General features: G+C 36.0%; 2 protein-coding genes across 2 annotated transcripts; both read right to left on the reverse strand.

Annotated features, from left to right (window-relative positions):
- Positions 1-1,421: 1,421 nt before the first annotated feature.
- Positions 1,422-6,738, reverse strand: LOC306887312 (uncharacterized protein). The gene is made up of 4 exons (XM_079444953.1): positions 6,659-6,738; positions 4,902-5,020; positions 4,623-4,750; positions 1,422-2,243 (listed from the first exon to the last, which is right to left on the reverse strand). Exons 2-4 carry the CDS (start codon positions 4,969-4,971, stop codon positions 2,112-2,114), a joined length of 330 nt encoding a protein of 109 aa, XP_079301079.1. The 5' UTR covers positions 4,972-5,020; positions 6,659-6,738; the 3' UTR covers positions 1,422-2,111.
- A 2,298-nt stretch (positions 6,739-9,036) lies between these two features.
- Positions 9,037-21,639, reverse strand: LOC306887310 (tripartite motif-containing protein 46-like; the record flags this gene model as incomplete). The annotated part of the gene is made up of 12 exons (XM_079444951.1): positions 9,037-10,500; positions 10,605-10,672; positions 11,504-11,733; positions 12,601-12,948; positions 13,047-13,168; positions 13,370-13,623; positions 14,999-15,094; positions 15,357-15,503; positions 16,441-16,639; positions 17,627-17,777; positions 18,985-19,240; positions 21,580-21,639. The coding sequence occupies 12 exons, from the start codon at positions 21,637-21,639 to the stop codon at positions 10,110-10,112; spliced, it is 2,322 nt and encodes a 773-aa protein (XP_079301077.1). The 3' UTR covers positions 9,037-10,109.
- Between the last annotated feature and the right edge of the window lie 285 nt (positions 21,640-21,924).

Below are 21,924 nucleotides of genomic sequence, written 5' to 3' on the forward strand. Positions count from 1 at the left end.
TTATCTCTGTCTCCTCATGCTTGTTCACATCTGTCTGCTTCTGTCTTTATGCCAGAACTGTAGATGTTAACAAAGATGCCAAAAGCACCACAAGTTGTACCGACTTGTTTTTAATAACTAGAGAGAAAAGTAATAAACGTGAGACAGAGAGCAGAAGACACAGGCACAGACAGACCCTTCGGCACCTGCTGACCTCTGTCATAGATTTCAGAGGGTTAAACTTCTGCTAGTAAAACAGGTTAGGTCAAAGGGCACAGATTATAATGGTGACCTTGTCCAACTGTCTCGCCATCTTCTCTCACTCTCCGTTTCATGTGCAGTTGCTTTAGGTAGGCATTTATGAGCATCAATGCTGACTCAAATCATTCAAGCTGCTATTTCAAGCTTTACCTACTTTATTTTTCTGTACTGTATCATTTGCACTACTTATTTTAATGGCAGCTGCTGAGCAACTGTTGTGAGCTGTGATGTCTAAGCAGCAAACCGTGAAAAAAACAACAAATTGAACTGTTAAGAGCTCTCCAAAAATAATTGGGCTCCGGTAACAAAGTATTTGTGATTTATATGCAGCTTGTGGAAGAATTTATTCTGCCTACACAGATACATTTAAATGGCTGTCAATGGATTAAGATGCCTTTTCCAATCAGATTATGACTGATTAAATTACTTTAACCAGCCAAACCTCATCACCTTGCCTGAACTGGCCTTTAAAAATGCATTTAATAGTTTGAAGCAAATTTTAAAAGTTTTACACATTAAGGGTATGGTCACATTTACCTCTGTATGGTGAATTTCCATTGGGGAAATGCTTTAATCTCAATATAGGAATTTGCAATTTTCCTGGAATTTCACGAGGATAATTTCTTACACAGATTTTTCATAGGATTCAAGTTTGCTACATTGTCAACACACAAATTGCTGTTTACCAAAAACAAAAAACCACTTAGTTTGAAAGTGAGTAAACGGTGATGTATGCATGACTACACCATTGAAATAGACCTTCTTTGTTAATGTTTCACTAATGTGACCATGAACAGTTGGAAGTAGACTTCTGGCTGTTTGGTTATCAACATTCTTCAAAAAAACTTCTTTTGTGTTCGGCAGAAAAAAGAAAAGAGGAAGGGACAACTTGAGGGTGAGTGAATGATGACAGCGTTTTAATTTTTGGGTGAACTGGCCGTTTAAGAATTCAGTGTTTTTGTGAAGAGTCTTCTGCATTAGATGAAAACTTTTCTCATAATAGCTTTCTATAAAACGTGTTTTATTATCTATGGTGCGTGTCACCTTTTGCAAGTGTATTCACCGTTTTGAAATAATTAGACCTATTCGAGGCCTAAACCACGGACAAAATCCTCACACTCCATGGCTGCCGCTTCTGTTGATACGCTAGTAGGTAGTGTAACGTTAGATGAGCAAAAATTGAGAATTAAACTTTATTATCAAGCTTTACCAGCAGAGACAACGAGAGAATCTGAGCTACTGAAGAAGCAGAAAAGATCTTAAGGCAGATGACAGAAAAAAGACACATAAAAAACGAACAAACATCGCTACAGCATACACAAGGTGGAAAGATTTGATGAAAGAGAAAATAGTGATGCCCAAGTTGCTCCTTTCTTCGTAGGTCGGGTAAGTGCAATATTAAAAAAAAAAAAATTGTAAACCTCTTGAATTAAATTTAGTATCAATGATCCACGTCAATAGATGGTAATTCTAATGTTAGCTAATCTAAAAACCTTTAAGTTAAACCTAGACTGTTATGTGGTAGGTAGTCATTGAAAAGATTTATTATTTTACATTTTATATAATTTTATATCTGCATTATTGCCATCAACAGCCCCAGAGTACAAAAGCACAAAATGTAAGAATTCTATAGCAGGACACCACAGCTGTGTTTTTGACCATTTTATTTCTTCATTTTTGACTAAGGTTCTTTAATTACTTCTTTTAAAATAATTTCTAAAACAATACATAGCTTTATTTAGATTTTGAGTGATACATTATAGTATTTATTATATGAAATTAAGCTACAGACCTACATACTAAGTGTTTGTGAGATCTTATTTTACTTCATACACAAGTACAAGTTACTTCAATCAGTCGACATGACTTCTTTATTGCGGAGGCCTCTGAACGGAATCAGAGACTCTCTGGACGAGTTTGGCACACTCTGCCATGTTGAGGCGTTTGTCGCGATCGTCATCTACATCATCCATCCACTGCTGAGTCACCATAGGGTTCAGGGTCTACAGAGAGAGACAGAGAGTAATAATGGTGTATGGTGTACACTTTATGTAAAGGATACCAAAATATAACCACCTTACTAAATTATAAAGGCTCTGAATAAAACTGAAGTTCATATTGTAATTGTTCAAAAGATATAACAAATAATTAAAATATTATCTGGAAAATATTTACTTGTGTTCATTTGTCAGGGTATCTTTTACCTATTTATTCTTTTTCCACTACCCACATTTTTCATGGACCCTTTAGCAATCCCTATTTATATAAACATCATATAAAAATGTATTTAATTGATTTAAAGAGATTGTTCACCCAAGAATGAACATTGTTATTCCAAACCTGTATTCGTTTATTTCTTCTGCTGAGCACAAAAGAAGGTATTTTGAAGAATGTGGTTGACTAATGTGGTTGTTGCAGGTCTCCATTGACTTCCAGGTATTTTTTATCCATGCTATGGAAGTCAATGAGGACCACTAGCTAGTTACCAAAATATTTTCTTTTGTGTTTAGCAGAAGAAAAAAAATCATACATCTTTTGAACTTGAGGGTCAGTTAAAGGGTTAGTCAGCAGCACCACACACGTCGTAAACACGTGGCAAACACTAACACGGAAGAGAAGAAATTGTTGAAAAAAGTCATTATTTGTGTTTTCTTTGCACACAGAAAGTATTCTTGTGACTTCATAAAATTAAGATTGAACCACTGATGTCAGATGGGCTATTTTAACGATGTCCTTACTACCTTTCTGGGCCTTGAATGTGGTAGTTGCGTTGCTGTCTATGCAGGATCAGAAAGCTCTCAGATTTCATCAACATGAGGGTAAGTAACAGTGTTGGGCAAGCTACTTGGAAAATGCAGTGAGCTAAGCTAACAGTTACTCTTCTTTAAATGAAGCTTCACTACACTAAAGCTACAGCCCTGGGAAATGTAGCAAGCTAAGCTACAGCAACATGGCAAAAGTAGTTTACTACATCCAAGCTATTAAAAAAAAAAAAAAAACTATTGAACCAACATCATACCAAGTCAATGCTCTCTCAGTGATCAATAAAACTGTCAGTCAAGCAGATAGATAGGCATGTTCAGTTTAATTGTTTATTCAACAACTGTTCCAAACCAATTTGGTAACATAATTAGTATCAAATACAGGGAACCGGATTTACCTCAAATTGTGACATAGGCAAAATAAATTTTTGCTCATGGCTGGAAACCTATTGGTAGCTGGTATTGTGGCTTTATTGTATACAGATACATTTATATAAATGGTAATACTTCACAATAAGGTTCAGTAGTTAACATTAGTTAACATGAACTAAGAATGAACAATACTTCTGCAGCATTTATTAATGTTAATTTCAACATTTACTAATGCATTATTAAAATCACAATGCACTGTGAACTAACATGAACTACCAATGAACGACTGTATTTTCATTAACTAACATTAACAAAGATTAATAAATACTGTAATAAATGTATTTGAATGTAATACTGAAATAATGTATTTTATACAATGTTAGATGATACATTAGCTAATTAATGAAATCGTATTGTATAGTGTTACCATATAGATGTATTAGGCCTACAGATAGACTACGTTTATTTGCATCGTTGCATGTCATTAGATATTAATATAAACATTTGATCAAAATCAAGTTCAAATACAAAGCTTTGACCAGCTAATGTTGTTTTGTTTTCTGACTCGTGTCCCGTTTTCCCCAGTTTTCTGTCATTATGTGGGCGTTCAGTTCTTTTTTTTCTGTTATTTGGCAAAAGTATCACATTATGAAAGATTCAGAGCTTTTTGGCTGTGACTTGACAACAAATGCTAGACTTAGAAACTCTTCTCCGCTCCTCAAATACAAAAAAAAGCATTAGCCTTTATAAATAGTTTGTTGTTGTTGTTGTTGCTGTTGTTTTGTTTTTGTTTTTTTAGTAAAGAAAGCGCTGTACTTATTGAATCAACAGTTCTTTATTTACCTTCAGACAGATGCTATAAAATGCGCGCCGCACTTCGAGAGAGGCGGGGGGAATAATGAGGTTTGATTGACAGTTTGAGGAGCCAATGGCGTTACGAGGTTTAGTGGCTGTGGCGTCACTTTTACTGATCCAGGATCAGTGATCGTAGCAGTTATATTTCCGATTTGAGCTCGAGTTTCAGAATGCTTTCTTTGGAAAATGTTACGTTAGCTTTTGTTAGCTTTTGCTACCGGATCCAAAAAAGAGCATAAGCTACTGAAAAGCTGTTTGATTCAGAAAACTGCGACGCTACCACCACGCTACTGAGAAATGTAGTTAAACTAGTAGCGTCAGTACTGCTCATCACTGGTAAGTAATTAATGACAGAATTTTCTTCTTTGGGATGAATTATACATGTATACAGACCTGGATTGCCCGTCCAAACTCAATCAGCATCATTTCAAAGACCTTTGGCCCGTCCAGAAGGAGGGTCCCACCCTGAGTGTAGTATGTGCAGATCTCGTGTCCTAGACGAGGGGGTGGGGGGGTGCTCTCTATCATAGAAAAAGAAAGCAAAGGAAACGTTTGTAGAACGTGAGATATTATGATTAAATGACATGGCAAAGCACTGAAATCTGAATATAAAATATAAAAAAAGGTCTGTAGGATCTCCAGTTGAAAAGAGTACTGTGATTGCACACTCACGTTGAGCGTTCACCACAACAGCCAGCAGGCACAGGCTCAACACTGCCACCAGATGGCCAAATTGTGCCATTGTTGCAGATGCTTTGCACGAACAAGACTTGGACTCAGATGAGGAGAGACTGAAAGAAAATACAGAAATTTAGACGAGAGAGAATTGATATTGTCACTATATGTGGATTTTAAATTTGAATTTTGTGTTTTTTAGTGTGCCTCAGTTTCCATTAAAGAGAGAGAGAGCATTTTTCGTAAACATTATGTTTGTCAAAGTTCATGTATTGACTTAAGATGTTAATTAAATATATATTTAACACATTTTTATTTAGTTGATACTATTTTTATTTAATTCTTCTAATCATGACACTAAAAATGCGTTCATCTTTTCCTTATGTATAAGAATAGTTTCACAACAATATTTGAATATTTGATCATATTTGAATGTGGAAAGTTTATAGAAAAAAATATGCATAAACTAACAGTAAATGTTCTCCAGGAAAGAGTATTTTGCCGTCTTAAGCTTTAACTTATGCAGCTACTTTTATATTTGAGCTAATAACATTAAGAAAGTTTATAAGATGAACTTTATCTACATTATTTCCTCTTCCTTATAAGTTTTAGTTGCAACTTTAAGGTTACCACAGTAATCTACAGCCAGGACCAAACCTCAAGTCAGGTTCATATAGAGACATTAAGCCTAGTTTTGTGTTTACAGAAAAAACATTGCAATATTAATCTGTTTTTGGGAACAATAAGCTGGTTTTACACCCGCATTTCCCCATTGAATAGCCTACTCAGTGACTCATTCCAGTTATCTTACCATCAATGTAATACAATCATTTTGCAAAGAATGTGAATGTCTAAATCTTTATAAATGCTCACTGAAGTGTATTGCTTGAGCTGTCGATCCGGTTGTGCAAGCTTTTGTTAAACTTAAAATACCGGCCACAGTGACAGAGCTCATGTGGGTTTTCACATGCTGCAACACTTTCTGGTAAATACTGGCAAAGTGAAATATTGAAAAGGATAGTTCACCCCAAAAATCTAATTTCTCTGAATTACCCACGTAAATGTCTTTCTTCAGTGAAACAAAAAAGATGACGTTTGGCAGTGTGACCATTTCAGTCACCATTCACTTATGGAAGAAAAAAAATCCAATAAAAGTAAATGGTGACTGAAAGTGTCTTCTTCCTATCTGTTGCATTTTACAGAAAATGGAAAGTCACACAGGTCTGAAACCGCATGAGGGTGAGGAAATTATGACACAATTTTCATTTTAGGGTTGAATGTATATTTTTAAAGTCTTTCTTCTATCAATATGTAAATAATCTTCATTTACTAGAAATCAGTATTGAGTCCTAAACTAGTCTGGGATGACATTGTAGCCATTTGAATTATATTTTTAAAACAATGCAGGTGACAAATTATCAGAAAGTGTCATTTTATGATACTTGATACGTTGTGATTCTGTATCTGAAAACTGACCTAATAGATTAATAAAATTATAATATTGTGCAGTGGTATTTTATTAATCTCTTAATTCAGCATGCAAATGTAAAATCACAACATATTAATATATACAGAGCTGATCAAAAATCATATTGAAAATAAAATAAGCAATAATGTGTATAGCCTGCATTGAACACTGGAGCTGAACTTTGAAAACACAAAGGAAAATAAAAAATAAGAACCGTAAAAGTAGTGTAAGAACAAGTAAAACAATAGTTTGCAGAGAAAAGTAGTTGAGTGCAGGTGCTTCTTACCTGTAGCAAGTCTGAAGAGAAACTGCCTACTGCTCTGAACGAGGAGAGGAGAAATACTAGAAATATGTGATTTACATATCACCACCCATTTTCACATTTGATTCAGAGAAAACAGTCAGAGTGGGAGGGGCGATAAAAGATTTGTTGATATGTTCTTCCTTGTTCCCAATGAACATCATACAAATAATGCAGCATTTGTCCATAAATCATCATATTATTCAAAACTGTATGTTTTCAGACTGAGACGCACAGTCTCATGAAGTACAGCTTCCCAATCATGATTATAACAATGATAAACATGCCAGATAAATAAAAGGAGTATGAACACAGTGCATTAAAATAGACATTGAAATGGGTGAGTCAGCCTCTATACAGGACGAACAAAAACTGACAATACAGGACTGACAAGTAGCTTTTTTTTTTTAACCAAAAGCATTCTTTTCCTTTCACTTTAATCACTTGATAATATGTCTCAGGATTTTCTGATCAAATATTGACATTATGTGAAAAGAACCTGCTAATAAATTATAACCACAATTACGTTCTTGCGTCACAATAAGAGGATGTAGCACTGATTTTTGCTTTACAGTTTGAAACAGCCTCAGAAGTAGATGCACAGTTCCTTGTTTTGTGTTGTAACACCGAGGATCACAATTATGGTGTAGAAAAACTATTTGTTTGTCCATTTTGTTCAGTCATTTGTCAGTCGTTTAGTCTTTACTTGATGTGAAGTGCATCAAAGTGCTAAACAAAGACTACATGAAACCAGTTAAGCTGCATATTTAGTTTATTTAGTAGAGAAAGAGAAAAGATTTTGCATTAACATATACTTCAATTATGACCTCTTAACCTCTAGATTGTTTTCTAGGGCTATGCTTTCCCATCAAAATGTATATGTGCCTGTTTCATCCAATGGTTCTGAAGAAATGTCCGAGGAATACCATGCACTCACGATGATTCAAATATCCATCATAATTCCGATCTGAGCGCTGAAACAATTCTGTCATCTGTGCAACATTCCCAGTCTAGCGATGGAGAGAGAAAGGAGATATTTTAATGGCGGACCTTTATTCTTGATTAACTTTATATTTTACATAGTTAACTGCTGTTTGACAAGACTAACAAAACTGGGAATCCCACCCAAACTCCAGTGTGATCATGTTAAAGGCCTCTGACATGTTCAGACGCCTGGATGTGCCCATGGGGCAAATTTCATCATCAGGACTAAGATCGTTTGGAAGTTCTGAGGTAAGGAAGTTCAAAAGGTAAAGGACTGAAATATCCAAAGGCAAAGCACTGAAATTGGCATAAAATGTCATTAGTTGCTAACAAAAGTAAATGAGAGCAGTGATTTAATACTCACTTTGTTCTGAGATGATCACAGCAGTCAGCAAGCACAGGCTCAATACAACTAACCGCTGTCCAAATTGTTCCATTTTCACAGATCTCTTCATCAACAGACAAAAGTAAAAGATAATCTGGACAAATGAACCTGTAATGGACTGTTAATGAGATCACAGTTTGTGTGGAGAACAGCAGAAGAGTGAGTGAGATGAGTGAATCTTATCTGAATCAAGCCTGGAAAGAAACCCCAATGCCCAAAAGCAAAAAGGAAGATGTGAGCTAGGTTTCACCTGCAGTTTATCTAGTAGAAGAATTAAACTTGGGAAGGTCCAAGGAACCATAAAAACAGAGAATCAGGGAGTGTTTTTTTACAGTTAACACAATTTATTCAACAATTCTTCTCCCTAAGTTACCGTCTTCCGACATTTTGGTGAGTACCCTCCTGTGTTAATTAGGCTAAGTATCTGACACGCTCCTCCCGAACTTTGTTAATTTCAGATTTGATAAAAATATCTTAATTTGTGTTCCAAATCATGTTTGGAACAACATGATTAATTTATGTAATTAATGAACGAATTTTCATTTTTTGGGTAAACTAACCCTTTAAAGCCGGTTCACACAGATCAGTGTGGAGCAGTGAAATTGGGAAAATAGCAATGTCTCAAGATGTTTATTTTTTTACCTTATCTTATTTTACCTTTAGCGCAGCCTCTTAGAACACCGTGTCATATGTGAGCGCAACATGTCCACCTAGCATGTGTTTACATAGAAAAAGAAGCACAGTGGAATGCAAAAATGTGTTCTGTGTAAATGCTTCCTTAGTCATTGGCAAAAAATAATACAAATGACAAATGTTGATGCTTTATTCCATTTAGTGTCTTTTACAAACATTTTGCCAATTTTCAAAGGACCAGCATGTTTAAGAAATGCTACATAATATCCTCAACATCGATATAAATTCACACAAGGAGACTGAATCTGCAACAATGCATCCAAATAGCAGAAAATATGGCCAAAACCAGAGCTTTCAGCAACTGTCTTTATTGCAATAACATATCACACACTCACTCACTTGCACACAATAAATACAACTGACAATCAGTATACAATTCAGAAATTTCCTTTCAACAACACACTGTAATGACTGACAGTTGCACGGTCATAAGCAGCATCCATTTCTGAAATTAAACTTCACCCGCTAAATTGTTGTCACCATACCCATTCTGCAAAAAGAAACAAGACATGACCATAACAGTCATGATTATGAAAAAAAAAAGTATGAGGTGTGTCAGAGACTGTATTGTTTTGGAGATTATTATTTAGGACATTCAAATGGGAGAGTCGGTTATGTAACACTAGAGCAGGCACCTGTAGAGATATCACAAAAGCAGGTTCTTTTCATTACACAGTTGTTCTTTTAGTTTCGCTTCCTGAAGGCATCCTTCAGCCCTGTTTTGGCCCAAACAAACCAAACAGACAAGGTCTCTATGCACAGGACGTGTACTGACACCAATACAACATGTCGCATTTGGTTGACCCTCAAAGTAGCAAGACAATTCAAGGACATTGGGAACTACTTAGAAACATGAAATTGATAAACAAGACAGCCATAAACTGTCTCAAATGGATTTGAATTGCAACGTGATCACATTTCATGGCATTGTTACGTTCCTGTAAAGAGCACATACATTGTTAATGAACAAATCAAGATGTTTGCTAACTATTAGCACACCCTTATTAGACAGTTTGCATGCTAACAATGCTGGAAAACGAGTTTGTAAATAGCGAGGAATCATTTGCTTTCAAAAGAATATTCAAAATGAAGGTGTTATGTGTGAACCTGAATCATACCTGATTTAATTTTTTTGATTTTGTTGCCACAAAAATGAACGATTCCTCATTATTTAATATTGACCTACATGTTGTTAGCATCCATAACCACTTTTTAATACCTATCCTTTGAAGTTAAATTAATCTTAATATAAAATATCTTCAGTCATTGCATCATTAGCTACGAAATAAGCAGGTAAACAAAGTCGATAAAAAACGATAAAAGAATATTTGCTTAAAGGTGCAGATTTGACTAGTTTCAAAGCGATCAGACGGTTTAGTGACCGGCATCGGTGGCACGTGTTTGGATGGTCACTCTTCTTGGTGGGTTCTGTTCTGTACTGCGATTGGCTATTAGCTCTTGCAGCTGCAGAGCACCTCCACCAATGAAACAGAATGCTGGGCAAATAGGGGCGGAGCAATCAACAGTCCCCTCCCACAGCACCCGCAAAGAGTGTGCGTCGTAAAAAGTGAGCCGCCCCTTCTCGAAGTCCAGACACAGTCCGAGGCGAGGTGGTAAGGGGGCAGTGAGGGGGCCAGTAGATGTGTTAGACGCCCCACACTTGGGTAGTAAGATCTTGCCCATGCCCATTGTGAGGAAACAGAATGGAGGAGGACAGTCTTGGGCGTCCTCTGCGCCGCTGTCATGACCACTGTCTGGATCGTACCTACGGAGAGAAATAGAAGGAAAAAAATAAAATCATCAATAATATAGCCTACATAAGTCATTCTGAGTTAGTCAACTCTTAAACTCCTAAAAGTTTCTCCTCACCGTGGACTTGCCATGTCTTGTGGAAGATGGAACCACTCCTGTAGTTTTGCTTCAATACCCACTCCCACCTACATACAGAGAACACAACTCAGTTTTTTTTTTTTCAGTTTAAAATGTATTTTATTAAAATATATTAATACACTAAAAATACAATTCATAAATATAACTTGAATATACTTCTGTGAACTTGAGATTTTATTTTATAATTAAATTCATTTTGATTTCATATTATTATTTTTTGTGGAATAAATAAATAAATACAAAAGTGTCACTATGATATAACAAAAAAAAAAAAATTCTTCATTAAAAATTAAATCCTTGAAAATAAAACTTTATTCAGTAATTTGGCTTACTCTTTGATATTACTTCACAGAATGTACACTACCACTCAAACGTTTGGGGTGGGGTTGGTAAAATGTTTATTTTTAGTTTTTGAAAGAAGTCTCTTATACTTACCAAGGCTAAATTTATTTGATCAAAAATACTGTAAAAACAGTAAGGCTGTGAAATATCAGTTTAATTTAATATGCAATCTAAAATAAATAATAAATTAATAAAATGAATACAAACTTTTCTATTTAATATATTTTAAATGTAATTTATTTCTGTGATGCAAAGCTGAATCCTCAGCAACCATTCCTCCAGTCTTCAGTGTCACATGATCCTACAGAAATCATTCTAATATGCTGATTCGGTGCTCAAGAAGCATTTTCAATACTGCTGAAAACAGCTGTGCTGCTTAATATTTTGTGTAAACTGTGATCCATTTCTGTTAGGATTCTATGGTGAACAGAAAGTTCAAATGAACAGCATTTATTTGAAACAGTCATCTTTTGTAACATTATAAATGGCTTGACTGTCACTTCTAATCAATTTAATATACTAATTCCTATGTTGACCTTAACCAGGTAGGATCCAGGCTCCACTGAGCATGCCCAGTAGTGTCGTCCCTGTGTGATGGAAACATCGGCCACAAGGAGGTCAGAAGTGAGGTGACATGAGGTGAGGGCCCGATCTGCAGCCTGCAACAGAGTCATTCCAGGAACACTCCGGGCGTATGTCTGCCCTTTTCCCAGCGCCACCCGCTCCGCGTGTAGGCCCCAGCGGGAATCCAGGCAGAACGACAACACTGAGATTAAGGTATGCAAGAGAAATGGAGTGGAGGAGAGGGTTGGAAAGCCCAGGTCATAAGGAGCAGAACAAATGAACAGAGGATGAGGGAGTGGACATATAAACAGGAGACGGAAAGAGGGGGGTATGTACGGATAAGCGAAAAAAGGGAGAAACGGGATTGGAAATTTGGAGAAAAGAGGGAAACAAAGAGGACAGCAGGAACATTGTACATATTCAAGGATTTTAGGATTCAGAGGAGATCAAGCAGCTGATATATTCCAGTTAAACAGGAATACAAGTCAAAGAAACAGCAGAGATAACAGGAGCAAAGGAAGGTGGAGAATAACAGGAAACAAAAGGAAAAATAATACAGAGAGAAGAGCAAAAACAGACATGTCAAAGAGTTGTGGATATGCATGGAGAAATATACTACTGATAAGCAACAGAAGTAATTGTATGATGGAAGGATCAATTGATTTAAACAAATGAGTCATTCAATAAATAAATGAATAATTGATATAGATGCCAAGTGAACAAACAAAAATGAACAAAAAGACTGATGAATCAATAAATCAATGAATGACATTGATGGATGGATAAGAATGCATGGATATTCATGGATGGAATATCAATAAATGAATGCATGAAAGAAAAAACATCAATGAATCATTCAACGGATGGATAAACAAGAAAAATGAAAAACAAGTGGATGACAGACAATGTAAATTGCAAGTCGAATAAGTAGAATGAGTGGGAAAGATGCAAAATAATAACGAAACATTCAATATTGCAATAAACTGGGAGAGCTGGAGAAAAATAAATGTGTCTCTGATATTTTGAAGTGGTTCAGACAGAAGTGTGTTTGTTTATTTGTGCATCTTACCTGGTGCAGGAGGTGTGTGTAGATATACCTCCTCACTGTACTCTCCAAACCCTGCCTTATTACAGCCTCGAACTCTCAGGACATACACACTGTCCATCTCTAGCTTGTCAATCACTGCACTGGTCCCGCCCACATCATCCAGACGCTGCCATGAACTGTGTGTGCCGTTACTTCCCGAGCTTCCTTCAGACAAGACTCTGCCCCATAATGCTCCAGTCCCACCCACTTTCCTCTGATACTCCACTGAGTAGTGCCAGGCGGGGGCGGAGTCCTGTGGGAGGCGCCAGCACAAATACAGCTGGTCATAGGCCAAGGTCTTTTGAGTGTCAATCACAGGAGCCAATGGGGCTGCAGAAGGAACAAAAGGGGTATGATTAAATGCAAATTCAAATGCATGTGCATTTAATTATTATATTTGAATTAGAAAAGCGTGTTTTTATGAAAACCTTGTATAAAGTCCATGCTGCTGAGCGCTTTGAGTTCTCTGGAGACGTCCATCTGAAAGTGTCGGAACGAGGGATCAGCAGATAGAGAGAAATGCTGTAGATTTTCTATTGCTTTTCCCAGTCTGAGGATTAGAAAGAGATAAAAAAATCAAGCTTTCTGCATACCAAGTGATCATGTGTAACATAATATTCCCATATTTATGTTGTGTACTTTGAAAATGTTTCTATGGAAACACACAATAGGCTATTGTGGGATTCGTATTTCAAAAATGGCCAGATTTGCACAATCACAGCAACCCACATCCACAAACATACACTCTAACCTGTTGTGCGTGACTCTGGCGGCCTGCACAAAGCACGACTGGTCAGTTTCCTTAAGCAGCTCTTGAGTGTATGTGAGCAGCCCTGCGTTTTCCAAAAGACTCTGTTTTTCTGAGAGCTGTGCGTTCAGAGCCCCTGCCCGCTGTGCACGAGCCCCCTCCAGAAACATGGCTAAGGCCCCCTGACGCTCTGCTAGCACACCGCGCAATTCACTCACACACTGATTCAGCTGCTCCTTAGCCACTCCGCTGTTCACCTGAACACAGAGGTACATATTATTAACAGGACAAAAAAGGAGATTAGCAAAGCTTGACCGTAAATTTCTTTATATTCTTTTTTATTACATATTGGAGGAGACCTCTCATTGTGGCTATTTAAAAGTCATTAATATTTTAATAATTTAATATGTACTGTAAACTTTAAAAATTTAATTTATTTTTAATTCATTTATAGTTTAAAATTTATAAATTAAATATTTGCATTCAATTAATATAAAATTTAATAATAATAATAATAAAAAATATTAAATTCACAACATTTTTCTATAATTCTTACTATCAAAAATTTAATTACATATCATTTAATTTTGGTCATCCGCACCATCACATTTTCTCATCATTAGTTTTCACAAATAAATGAAGAGTTCATTTGCAAATACAGATAACAATTTTCAAAAAGTTTTTTTTTTTTCATTGTGCATTCGAATTAATCTCAGTCAAACTGCAGTTGGGTTATTTTGATTAGGTTAAAAATAACAAAAAATACAGCTAACTAACATAATAAAACACAATAAAAACATGATAACATAATAAAAAACATGATTTTTGAAAAGAGTTATCTGTTTTTGCAAATAAACTCTTCAAATATTTAAATTACTTTGAAAACACCACTGAAAAAGCACAGGAGACTAAAAAAACACTTCTCACTTGAATTTTTTATTTATTTTATCATCATCAATAATAATAATAATAATAATAATAATAATGGATATTTTAATTAGATTTTTACATAAAAATAATTAGAAATTTAATATTATCAATAATAATAATGGACATTTTAATTTCATTTCCACAATGAATCTTGGTCATCCTCGCCATGACATTTAGCCACACACACATGGTGGTTTTTGTGGTTCATGGGGACTCTCCATAGGCGTAATGGTTTTTATACTGAACAAACTGTGTGTGCTATTGCCCTACACCTAAACCTAGCCCTCACAGGAGACTTTGTGCATTTTTAGATTTTCAAAAAAACACCATTTAGTATGTTTTTTAAGCCTTTTGAATTACGGGGACATAGGCAGTGTCCTCATAAACCACCTTCATATTGTAATACCTCTGTCATACCCATGTCATTATACAAATTTGTGTCCTCATAAACCACATAAACATGCACACACACACACACACACACACACATATATATATATATATATATATATATATATATATATATATAGTTATTTATTTATTTTTTTCTCCACAATTTCCATCTTCTATTTTGAAAGCTAAAAGTTTATAACACATTGGAAAAATCACTTCCCACTCCATTTCCACACCACTCTTACACCCTGAGATGAAGAGGTGTCTCACAAACATTGAAAGTATAATTAAAACACCAGAGCTGTGTACCTCAGTCTGAGCGATGCCGCTCTCTACTTGGGTGATCTGTGCCTGTACGGACTCCTGATTGGCCAAGATGTAGTTCATCTCCTTGGTGATCTTCTCCTGTGATTTCACAACATGGAGAATGATGAGTTACTGTTAAACACCAATAACACCGTAGAGCTTCTGCTAGAGCTGCCTAGTCGTTGAGGGGAAATCCTCTCCTCTCTGCCCTTGATCATTCAAAGCTGTGCGGGGCTAGAGCTTAGAAAGATTAGCCCAAATAACCATTTTATACAGGAAAGAAGGGCATGTTGGGCATATTTATAATGTTTACAGTCTAAAGACTATGGAGCACATAAGGATTAATGTCAGGAATGGATACCTTTAGAGTTTGGTAAGCCAGCGCAATAGGCATGATTTTGTGTCCACTGTGGGCTCGACGGAGTTTACAAAGTGGGCATAACAAACGCTGACATGACCTGCAGTAAAACTGCAACCGCTCCTGCTCGTGCTCCACACACACTAATATCTGCATGTGAGTAAGAGAGAGAGAGAGAAAGGAAGAGAAATGGACAAGGAATAAGACAGACAGTGGAAATGAGTTTAAGAGGAACTTTTGAGACTGTAAGAGTTTATCAAAAATCATCTGTGTAGATTACTGTGGAGAAGGGCAATATTTGAATATTATTTGCATGGGATTAAGTTAAAAATAGATAAAAGAATCCATTGTCACATGGCCAAAAATATAAATAAAAATAATGCAAAATACTGTTTTGCACGTATACTGTACATAGCACAGTCAAAAATGTGGGTCGGAATGATTTTTTTTTTATTGTTTTTGAAAGAAGGCTGTTATGCTCACTAAGGCTGCACTTACAGTATGTTTTAAATATACATTAATAACATTTACATTTTAGCAGACACTTTCCAAAGTGACTTACAAATGAGGACAATAGAAGCAATCAAAACAATAATAATAACAGTAATACTCTGAAATATCATTACAGTTTAAATGAACTGTTTTCTATTTCAGTATATTTTAAAATATTATTTATTCCTGTGATGGCAAAGTTGAATTTTCAGCAGCCGTTACTACAGTCTTCAGTATCACATAATCCTTCAGAAATCATACTAATCATAATCATACTAATTTTTACAGGATTCTTTAATAAATAGAAAGTTTAAAAGAACAACATTTATTTGAAATACAAATCTTTTGTAACATTATAAATGTTTTATCAATTTAATGCATCACTGCTGATTTCTTTTTAAAAAATCCTTTGAACGGTAATGTACATGGCCGGTCAATTTCTTCAAAACACTGGAAGGTAGTGGAAAAAAAAAAGTGGAACCTGAATGTCAACACAGGAATTTATGATTTGACTCCAAGACTCTCGCTCTCTTAATGTACAGTATGTGGTACATTAGTGTTGATCCTCTCTCAGAATGGGCCCATGTGATTTTACCTTGGGTCTGAAGCTGTGTGTGGGCAGGATGTGTTCGTGTTGGGCTCGTGGTGTGCCCCAGGGGTGGTACAGCTTGAAGCACTCGTTACAGAAGTTGGACCTGCAGTCAGCGCAGCCTTTGGTGGCCTCCAGGGCCTGAGGAGGTTTGCAGAACTGACACATAACTGCCATGCTGCCGAGACTCACGGTGTGCCTGTACCTGCACACGTGGACAAAGAAAGACATCAGTCATCTAATGTGCATTCGAAATGAATAACATCAGGCTAATCTGAAAAGTAAACACGTATGTAAGCATGCTTGTTAAATTGTATTATATATTTGTATGTGCACATACATTATAGCATGTGTGTGTGGGTGGTGCATTGTATATATAGATGCATCTCAGCCGTCCAAAGCATTCAGATCCCCAGTTTTCTCACAAGTTCAACAATGTTCAACCCTCAAGTTTTCACCCTCGATGTGAGAGGAGAGACTGATATTACCTACCTTTAGATTTTATTATAGATGTTAAAAGGAATATCATGTCCTTATTTAAATAGTTTAACAATCTAACATACATGTTTTAAATGTATTTTAATGTTTTGTTTTATTTTGTTTTTACATTCCATAACACATCTTGTGCCAGACACGCTCAGTCATGTACGAAGCTCCACACATGACATGCGGAAGAAAAAATCAATCTCGTTGCTATGAAGTTGCTATTTATTAATCTGTGTCCATGTTGTACTCATTTGTTTCCTCATTTTAATAAAATCGTGGCCATGCTATACTATGCGTTGCAACTAAATGAATCATATTTTAAAAGATGCTGGTTTATGGTGGTTTTGAAAGTTTAAGGCTAATTGCTTGTGAACATTTTTACTGGAGTTCAGAATGGGAGCCATACATGCTCTTTACTGGAAGGAAGAAACTAAATATTTTTCTGTCTCCTCCTTTTCTTTACTTCATTTTGCTCTGCCAGTAGTGATTTCATTGGTCCACGTACCCTGTGAGCTATCAATCTCTTTGGTGATGTGCCTATGAATAGATGCAAGTTCAGAACATCTCAAGTGTTCAAAACCAGTAGAGCAACATTTCTGCATTGTACAGCACAGTTACTGGAATTCAATTTGAATGTAGCACGAGTTAAAACAAACAGGAATTGTGTGGAAGTATGTTTGCGTGTGAGAGAGAGAAAGACAGAGACCTCTCCACTATGCGCTCCAGCGTGAGGTTTCTCAGGCAGTCTGCAAGCCCTCTCTCTCCTAGTTCCACATCTTTTCTGCAGGTGGGACAGGGGAACAGCATGATCACAGGCGGAGTGTCTTTACGCCTGCGTCCTGGATGTGTCCCACACACTGCACAAAAAGAGAAAGAGATACAGTTAGAAAAAGCTGTTTCCAACATTAAAGTTTATTTAAGCCCCAATAAATCTCAGCCAGGAAGAAGAAAGGAAAAGCTAATCAATGCAGAAAGAAAACAGAATCCAGAGGCCCGCTGTGTGCTGACACATTCAGAATCAGCCCATCACGACGGCTGCTACATCTGCAAAGTGCTGCACAAATGCAATACATCTGAATGATACAGTAACATCTATAAACCTTTGCACTGATGCCAACATTTTAAATGGTATTTTAATGTTTTTAAAAAATATATTGTTTAATTAAATAACAAAATCATTTTTAAATAAATATTGTAATTATAACAAATAAATTATTAAATTAGCATGCTGTCAGGATTTACTGAACTTGTTAAAATTAGTTTAGTAAATAAAAAGCAATATAATTATTCAAACTATTTTATAAATAATATTTAATCTTATTTAGACAAATAATATATCAATTGTACTTTCTAAATAATAAACAAGCTGGCATGATTCTTAAATTTATTTAAGATTTAATTTGAGCTGAAATTATTTGATTGTGGGAGAATAAAAGGACCACAAAGAGATACAAGAGTGTAAAAATTAGCTGTCAGAGTCACTAAAACTTTTTTATTCGGATAAAAAAAATAATACTTTTTTTGGCAAGATTGCATTAAATTAATTAAAATTTACAGTAAAGACTTTTGCATAGTTCTATTTCAAATAAATGTTCTTCTGAACCATCTGCTTTTCAAAAAATCCTGAAAGAAATATCATGCTTTTCACAAAGATATTAAGCAGCACAACTGTTTTCAACATTGATAATAAGAAGAAATATTTCTTGAGCACCAAGTCAGAATATTAGAGTGATTTCTGAATGAGTAATGATGCTGAAAATTCAGCTTTGCCATCACAGGAATTAATTATATTTTAAAACATATTAAAATAAAACATATATTCACAATATTACAATGTTTACTGTATTTTGGATCAAATAAATGCAGCCTTGGTGAGCAAAACATTAAAAAGTCTTACCGACCCCAAACATTTTAATAGTAGTAGTATACAGTTTAGTGTTCATTATAAAAATACCAGAGCGACCAATTGATTGACAAATCAGAATCAAGTCTCCCAACAGGCCATTTAATAAAATGTAAGCACTCTTGATTTTGATCTCGGTGTCTGTTAATGAACACACAAACCTGTTCTGATCACCCGGTCTAGACGATCTGTTTTGGGTGGAGGCCGGCGTGCTTGTCGGGGAGAGCGTGTGATGGGGCTTGAGGTGGGAGTGTTGGGCTCTGGAGGGAGTTCGGGTGGAGGGTATCCTCTCTGAACCAAAACTTCTGCTGCACACAGCACACACACACTGTGCATACAAGGCAACACTATCGGCTGCTTCACCATCTCCTCACACACTGGACAGTGCAGCTCTCGCTCTATGCTCTTCATATTGGACTAGACAGAGAAAGAGATAAATAAACAACTAGCAGAAGAAAACATGCAATCAAGCAACAAGCTCTTTACATTATAGGTTATGTTGATATTTATAGACATGATCATAGCCATATATCCTGACAAAAAAATACTTAACTCTTGATGTTATATGTGTAATTTCATGTTTTTATTTATTTTATTTTGAAGCACTGTAGATTTTAAAGATGTTATATTTGGAGTTGATTTTTTTTCAATTCCATTTTAATCATTTAAACTGATTATGGATTGTGCTATGGACTGAGTTTTTGTAAGGTAAACAATATGGAAATAGGTTAGTCAGAACTCATAAAGGTCAGAACATTTGCATATCAAGAGAAAGATGTGCACATCAAACATCAACACACACAAACAGCCATATTGTTTATTCAAACCGCATTCAATACTTCCTTTTTTCTATTTTTTAATAAGTCTGGTTTTGCAGTATTGGGAGTCACAATGGAAATCCTTGTATGCAATATTCAAATCATAAGTGACACACACAATATGACTGATATTTGCAGCGGCTCCATTTTATTCATAAATGAAAGATTTATGAGTTGTTTTTGATTGAGAAATCTGTTCAAATGTAGTCATCTTTGAGCTTTCCAAGAGGAGTGTGAAAATGTAACTCAAGCATTTAAAAATGGCAGAAAGTAGAAGACTGCGGCCGTTTCTCAATACCAAGTTCGCAGAGTCTGGACTTGCCAAGTTCGACTCAGAAGAACGAACTCTCGAGGACGGGAGGACGAACTGAATTCTGGGTTATGGCCCGTATCAAGTCCGCACAAGTCACCTCTCGATGCATCCTCGGTAAAAGGGGCGGACCAAGAACACATCCGGGGATTTGAACTGGACTTGGCTAGATGTGAACTTTGAATTGGAACAGTACTTGGGCAGCGACTGATGACGTTTCACAAGTCCACAAGAACACAAGTACAGACAAGTACGCATATTGAGAAACGGCCTGCCTCTCCTCAAACTCGAAAAACTTGATATTGGCTTCTGTAATACAGTTCAAGGTTACAGAAATCTTGTTTATTTACATTCCAACCACCTGCTTCATATTTGGTATTAACTTGGAGTCATTTTTAGGGAAGTAAAAATTATTTTAAAATTATTCATTCACCAGTGGAATCTAAATGAAAGAAATTATAATAGAGTTCATTTGCTTTACGGGGAACTGATTTTGAATGATAACTTATAAACCTTTAAAGACAGACCTACTGTGAGCTTTGAGTTTGCTGATTGATGGTTTGTGGTTTTGTTAAAGCTGTCAGTCCACGTCATTTCAACTCATTCTTTAAATAATCATGTTTAACAGTAGAATTTCTGGTGAAAATCTGCATTATGATTGTTTTTAGGTTCATTTACTTTAGTTCTTCACTAGTACACAGTCTTGTACCTTTGTTTTGTTTGGTTTTTCAATATTTTTTGGCTTCAAATCAAATGCAAGGAAAATGCTAACACACTCATCCTAGCAGACAGGTGCTCAGCTAATTTAGCTGGTTAGCAAGAAGATCTTGAAGTCAGCTTTCCATAAACCCCTCTAAACCATGCAGCCTGGGAGACCAGCAAATCCATTTTTGGCTATTTTAAGCCAAAAATTGGTCACTATTTTCCCCACTGCTGACAGCATATACATTTAATTTAGTCAATAAGCCATTCAAATAATTAAATTCGCTATTCGCTCCACGTGCCCCTCACGCAGGCGTTTCCCACAGAGGCTCTCGAGGCGCTCTTGCATCCCGTCTCTATGGCAACATGCATCCTGTCGATGGACAATGCAAAGGCCTTTTACATTTTCTTGGATTTAAAAAGCCTTCTCTATTTTTCCTCCAAGTCATAAAATCAGTTGATACGTTTTATCAATATCTGATATGCGTCAATACGATTCTAAGGTAGACTGAATGCGCCGGTAGGCCATAGGCTATATTTAATCTTAAATGAACGGTGAAATAAATACGCGCGTTCTGTTACATCTTATTAGGCCTACACGAGTGAAAGCAAATACATCATATAATATCAGAGGAAAATCAGCCGTGGCCTATTCGCGTGTCAGTAGGAAGAAAAGGATGAAAAATACAGCCACACAGGTGTTTTCCCCTACATTCTGAGGAAATTATATGCACGCTCTCAATAAAGAATGGGCTATTTATTTATTTATTTATTTTAGCGCTATTTTACATTTGGCTATGAAAAACACTGAAATGTCCCGTTTCGTAGAAAGATGACGTGCGTTCGTGTGTTAAATAACAGCCGCATGCAAATCACAGATAATGTGCAAATATGTGGGTTTTCACGATGCAAATGTAGCTACTTACGCTGATGCGCACGAGAGCGTCCATTATGGAGGTAAAGGTTTGCAACTCTGCATCTGCCATTGCTGGAACTATGCCGGTGGTTAAATGAATACCAAATGAAATAACACTGTTATCCAGCGCCCTTTTCTATTTATAGAATCATTAAAAACAACTATCAGCTTATTAAGATCAGGACACCGCAAAATAATCCGAAATGGTGGTGCCTGCGATAGAAATTGGCGGCTATAAGACGAACCTTTAAGTTATAATGATATTATTTGTGTATAATGTATATCTGAGAGGTCCAGTTTAACGCAGTCCATGTTGGTTTAGGGGTTTTCCAACAGTGCTTGCTGTGGTCTGTTG

This window comes from Barbus barbus, assembly GCF_936440315.1.
Source record: "Barbus barbus genome assembly, chromosome: 21".
In the NCBI taxonomy this organism is placed as follows: Eukaryota; Metazoa; Chordata; class Actinopteri; order Cypriniformes; family Cyprinidae; genus Barbus; species Barbus barbus.

Excerpts from the sequence above, each read along its gene's own strand:
- LOC306887312 (XM_079444953.1), bottom strand. The coding sequence starts at position 4,971 with ATGGCACAATTTGGCCATCTGGTGGCAGTGTTGAGCCTGTGCCTGCTG. Across the intron at positions 4,751-4,901 it reads TGTTGTGGTGAACGCTCAAC|AGAGCACCCCCCCACCCCCT; the intron begins GTGAGTGTGCAA and ends TTTCTATGATAG. Across the intron at positions 2,244-4,622 it reads AGTTTGGACGGGCAATCCAG|ACCCTGAACCCTATGGTGAC; the intron begins GTCTGTATACAT and ends CTCTCTCTGTAG.